This window comes from Cynoglossus semilaevis, chromosome 3, assembly GCF_000523025.1.
Source record: "Cynoglossus semilaevis isolate Cse_v1.0 chromosome 3, Cse_v1.0, whole genome shotgun sequence".
NCBI classification, from domain to species: domain Eukaryota; kingdom Metazoa; phylum Chordata; class Actinopteri; order Pleuronectiformes; family Cynoglossidae; genus Cynoglossus; species Cynoglossus semilaevis.
The window spans coordinates 2,553,679-2,559,351 of NC_024309.1; the positions used below are offsets into that span (position 1 = coordinate 2,553,679).

The window sequence follows — 5,673 nt, forward strand, 5'->3', positions numbered from 1 at the left end:
CCCTGTTTAATTACTGCTTATACGTACATACCACAGCCACTCCACTCACAGACGCAGCAACAAACCAAATACCAACAAATGAACACTGTTTGGTTCGGTTCTACTCTGTATCTCTTTAAATTTGAGCAGATGTCAAAGCACTGTATGAAACCTGTCCAAAATCATCACTTAGTCCAAAACTTATTTTGCTCCAGATTGTGCCTTGTAACTTTTCTTCTAAGAAAAAAAAAACTTCCCAATACTAGCCTCATCATTATAAAGAAAATCCTTTAAGTCTTTCAGCAGTTGCTGCTGGTGATTTGCATATGATCATTTGCATATGTACATAAATTCGTTCTTCACAAACTTGTACAAAGAGACAGTATGTTTATATAAAAAACAAAGTTGGGGCAAAATACTAAACACCCAACGTTCAAAAGCATGAAATTGTTCCCATTATTTCCTCCCTGGGGACCCAAAGCTACAGGAAGCCAAGAAAATGGAGCTCTGCTTCAAACATGTCATACCTTCAAGATTTCAAACTTTTAATTTACTGGGTCTGTCTGCTGTCTTTGTCTGCCTGTATCATCCTTTGAGATCAGTGAACGCAGTTCGTGCCGTCAATCATATTTTTGCGGTTTGAGTAGCTGGCAGCCTGCAGTGTCTCATGTTGACGTTACATAATTATTGATTTTTTTTTTGCTTAACTGCTCTCCAGTCAAACCAAATACATGGGAATTTGCTGTAACGAAACTAAGCTTCTTCTCTTTGTCTTTTGCTGTGAAAAAGAGAAAACTTAGTTTTGACCTGTTCTTTGCAATCCAGTATCTTTTTTCTTTTATTAAACCCTGCCCATTCAAAGCCAAGTCATTACTCTGGTACAGTCTGACATTACCTTGTACCTACAGTATGTGATACACTCCAATTTCATTTTAATTTTTTAAAGGAAACTTTTTGAAAAATGTTTTTCCCTTTTCTTTTCTTTGTGGACTGTTCTAATGTGACTGGACAGTAATTCTGTCCTTCAGAACACTGAAAAGATTTCTAACATTGATAACATGCTTCCACTGCAGATGATGTTTTTGAATTTAAGAGAGGCACTGATTGTAAAAACAACAACACATAATTAGGTGAAAATATGCCTAAATGCTTGTCAGATGATAAATTGTGGAATTTAAAAAAAACTGTCCCTTTGTGACACAGGAGATTCACAATAATTAAACCTTTTTATTAAAAAAAAGGGAAGAAAATAGGTTGCATTTCTGAAATGGGCATAATATACAATTTATTTTAATGAGCGTTGTTTCTGTTGGAGAACTCTAACTTTCTTGTTTGGAGTTATTTATTATTATTATTTTATTTTCTGTTGTTTTAGCCTGTCGTCTGAGCATTGCTCACTGGCACAAAGACTAATACTAATTATTTTTCTTTTTAATTTTTTCCTGTTGCTTCGACATTATATCTGCAGGGCAGCCACATACTAGGAGTAAACACAAGCCTTGAAGGAGACTGGTGTGGTCTCATTCCAGTCGGTGGACCGTGTCAGACAATAACAACTGGACTCAAATGGAACCTGGGTAAGCTGCTTTTCACTACGACACAAGGAGATTGATACATCACAAATATTCTGTTTCTGCACCATGTTTGCTGGGGCATCAACATTTTCTACCTTTTGTTAGAAAATGGGAGCTGGATCAGTATACAGTACATACAGTAAGCAACAGCATCTGCACCTATGAACATCAACAGCCACACGACTGAAGTCTGCCAACCATCAGTCACACACAGCGACCAATCATAATCAGCCTCTTACTCTTTCCTCCCTTTCTTGTCCTTATTTTTGTCCACATTCAACTGTAATTCTGAAAAACTCATTAGAACAAATAAGACCTTCATATCTGCTACAGAAAAAGACAGGGAATCTGGATTGAGACTATACAACCTTATGAAATGAATTACTGAAATTAGTGTTAATTTACAAAGAGTTGATCACTTTCTTTATTCTACTGTGGCTACGTAACGCAACTACAGCTGTAGGTGAGGTGGTTACTGCCTGTTCATTCCTCTTCTGCAGTCTATGGTTTTAACATACTAAATGTTATCTGCTGAAAGGACAAACAAAGGTGCATTAGAAAGTGCCTTACTCACAACTAATACTTGGTGGCATCAACCAAGATTCTGGCGGTGTGTGTGTAAACAGGATTAAGCTGCAGTGAGTAGAGCATTTACTGTAGTTAAAGTCAATACAGCCTACTATATGCAGAAACCACGTGTTTGGAGTTGGACTAATTTGTTGTTAGTCTGTAAAACAAATGAATGGTCACAATAGTCTTTGTCGCTGACCTCTGCTGGACCACGACCACAACCTACCTTCAGTACGACAGCTGATTGTAAAGGGAGAAACACAGGTGTGCACTGGGAACCACAGCATCCAATGTCAGTTACTTGACTCTTAACAACCACTGGCACAAACTGCTCTTTTCAGGACTTTAAACCACAGATCAAACCACTCTCAGAAACCTAAGCCACTCAGTAAGTATATAAAACGAGACACTGCACTGTAGAGGTGATCACTTTTTAGTTTTTAAATGGAATGAGCTTGCATTTTAGCCTGTACGTTCCAAAAAAATGTTTTTTCCTTTTCATATTTTTGAACACTGAAAATTAAATCAGCCTCCAATCAGAGGACCCCGCGGGTTTTAGGCCACTCAGAGGCATACAGCCAGCTGTGTTCCTAATGAGTTGGCACAGACCAAACTCTCAGCTGTACAGAGGGAGGCTGGACCTTCTGTCAATGATGTGAAATTGTGTTTTGGTTCTTGATGGACGTCCAGACCTTGTGTGTTTTTGGGAAACCTTACACCTAAGCTGGCATGATTTTCTACCCTTGACTGTTTGCACTAATTCTGTTACCTCTTTTAGGTGTGGTAATCGTATGCTAAAGTTAGCAAGTATGATTCAGAGTGATCCTTATTTAGCTCTTTAAAATAATATTAGGACGTGTGCAGGCAAAACAAAAATAGTTTGTGTTCTGACACTAATTGCAACTACTTCTGGCATATTTTGTTTTTTCCTTATCTAGTTGCCTCCATTGGGAGTTAAATCTATTCCCAATGAGGCAGAAATGTAATCATTCAAAGCTCTGGTTAAATTTAGGATTCGGTGTGAGTTGCACTTTGTTTATGTTAGATATTAACTGATTACTGTTATTCATATTGTGCTCCTAGGAAAGGACAAAAAGATGGAATTCAGGGCAGATCCAATAAGAACAACAGCTGTGTGTGTGAGTGTGTGTGTGTTTAGCCCTGTTATTAACTTTTTGTGTGTGTTCTGTCGTTCAGTTATAGTGTGTTCTATATTTGCTTACCAGCACACCTGTGAGCTGGCCATCTGAATCATAATGAAAGGGACTTTATACATGAGAGTGCTATGCAGATTAGCTAGTGATAACAAGATGCATAATTAATCACATGCATATTTAGAAGGCTGGAAGTAATATTTTCCCCCCAGGGTGAGAAGAAAGACCAGAATATTAAACAAAAAATTTGGGAGGGCCTTATTTGGATTTTTTTTTTTTTTTTTGCAATGTGACTGATTGCAGATGTTAGCGTTCAGGAAGGGACAATGCATTTTTTTTCTCGTCATTATTTCCTGTTGTGTGCATCCGTTTGAAATATTTCGACGTGTTTTTGTTTGGAGAAGCCTAAATTCAAACCAAGCTACTCTCAAGTGACACCGAGACTCTTTAGAAGTCCATTGAAATGATCCCCCACACATTGGTTCAAAGCATTGCTATGATAAAAAATGTATGATCCTATAAAGAAAGAGTGGTGGGCTGTCAGCCATTACACTTGCGCTGGCCCAAAGGAGGCTTTTGCATCCTAAGCTTGTACAAACTTTGCTTTAAGAGATGAAGTTATGTGATGTTTCATGTTGTTTTGATCCAAAGAATAAATTTACTATGAAATGACAGTAACTGAGCAAACCTATTTTTCTGCTCCTTGTATTCCTGGGGGGTCTGCATGATAAAGTGATGACACAATTATATCTTAAGTGAACTTTTTATTTTTATTTTCCTTTTTTAACCAAAAGTTAAAATAGTTGTTGGCCTAAGGCTCATTGGAGCATTGTTCGAGTTATTGTTGTTTGGGTTTGTCCTGAGCTTGTACAATACTTCAGACAGAACATCCTGATAAATGTTGAAAGTGTAAGGAAACTTGGAGAAATGTGCTAAAATTATAATATTTAAATTCTACAATCAACTTTGCTTCAAATTGTAGAGCTCAACAGGCTATTGTCAAATCATTTATAGCAGCACCATTAAATGTTGAAAAATGATAAGTATGGAGCAATACAAAAAGGCAATTTTTTTTAAATTCAACAAACTCACACTGCCACTTCATGAGGATCTTAGACTCTGGAACGCCTGTCCAGTCACCTTTCATTACAGATTTTTGTCTACAGTAAAAAGGCCGTGACACATTCCCAACTTATCCCTTGCATCACTTACTTCAGTGTCATTTTAAAAAGCACAAAGAAAACAGCAACTTTACTTGCAGGAGACAATCACAACACAAGCAGAATCCAAACACTCAGCAGACCCAGAGGCAAACATGCTTAATTTCACACTGCATGACAAAGCTGTGCAAACATGTCTCCCATATTTAAAAAAAGAAAAGAAAAACAAGACAGCAAAAGCAGACACAGGAAAGAGCATCTCTGCAGGTAAATAGACAGACCTCAAAGTGCCCCCCAACCCCAGGTTTGGGAAATCACAACCAAATGGTCTTAAAAACATTATTCCTCTCTGTCACTGTTTCTTTTTTGCACCAATCCAACAAAACAAAAAACCCTGAACTTTCGTCATCAATATACAAGTCTATCAAACACCAAACTCCAATTTACAGTTCTCTCCTTTAGTCTGCACAATTTACACAAAAATGAAACTTCAAGCAACTTTAGGAAACATCATGCAACTTTCGTCTTTCAAATAAAGCCCGACACTTTTAAGCATTTGTTATTTACTCACCCCGTTCTTTGTAGTTGGCGTGTGAGTCCATAGAATCCACGGCGCTGACGGCGTGGTACTGCCGCGACACAGCTAAAGCAACCCAGCTGACGCCACTTGTGATTAAGACGTGACAGAAACGAACCTCCCGATAGTTTGTAGCGGTGTCGAGCGTATTTTTGTATTTAACTGTATAACTGTATGTCTCTCGCTCAATCTCAAAAAACGCATGGACATTTAGATCTGCAGGGTTTGCCTGCCCTGGTGTGACGTAATCAGCTGTTTTTGCACAGCTGATCTCTGGGAAGTTCCTGGCATTACTGACGTTGACGTTCAACGTCTTCTGCAGCTGCTGTTAAAAGAGAACAGTAGTTGGTTTCCTACGTGTTTCTGTTCTATAATCTAGCGGCCCCCCAGTACCAGGCCCTGGATCAGTCGGTACTTGACCATACAGAAAGACTTTTGATTTTGATTTTTTTATTTACATTAGTCAGCATGGTATTTTATTTAATCTATTTTATTTGTTATTTGATATTAAAAAATGGACCATTCTACCCTTCGACAAAATGTGATTACACTGAGTTTTTATAATTCCCTCCCTTGTATTTTCTCCAGCTCTAAATCTAACTACTACGTCTTTAAAAACTTTATCTGGACTTTTTTTCTTTTTTGCAAAGCACACCTCC

General features: G+C 37.9%; 1 protein-coding gene and 1 long non-coding RNA gene across 3 annotated transcripts in view; one reads left to right on the forward strand and one right to left on the reverse strand.

The window, feature by feature from the left end:
* Positions 1-5,667, reverse strand: part of LOC112486838 (uncharacterized) — a 30,093-nt gene extending 24,426 nt beyond the window's left edge. Inside the window, exon 1 of the long non-coding RNA XR_003049382.1 lies at positions 5,009-5,667. This is a non-coding gene — a long non-coding RNA (uncharacterized LOC112486838). The remainder of the gene's footprint in view (positions 1-5,008) is intronic.
* Positions 1-5,673, forward strand: part of tpk1 (thiamin pyrophosphokinase 1) — a 41,052-nt gene that overhangs the window by 24,373 nt on the left and 11,006 nt on the right. For both annotated transcript variants that reach the window (XM_008307448.3, XM_025054495.1), the window contains one exon: positions 1,448-1,556. In XM_008307448.3, the coding sequence (XP_008305670.1) occupies positions 1,448-1,556 (109 nt within the window). The remainder of the gene's footprint in view (positions 1-1,447; positions 1,557-5,673) is intronic.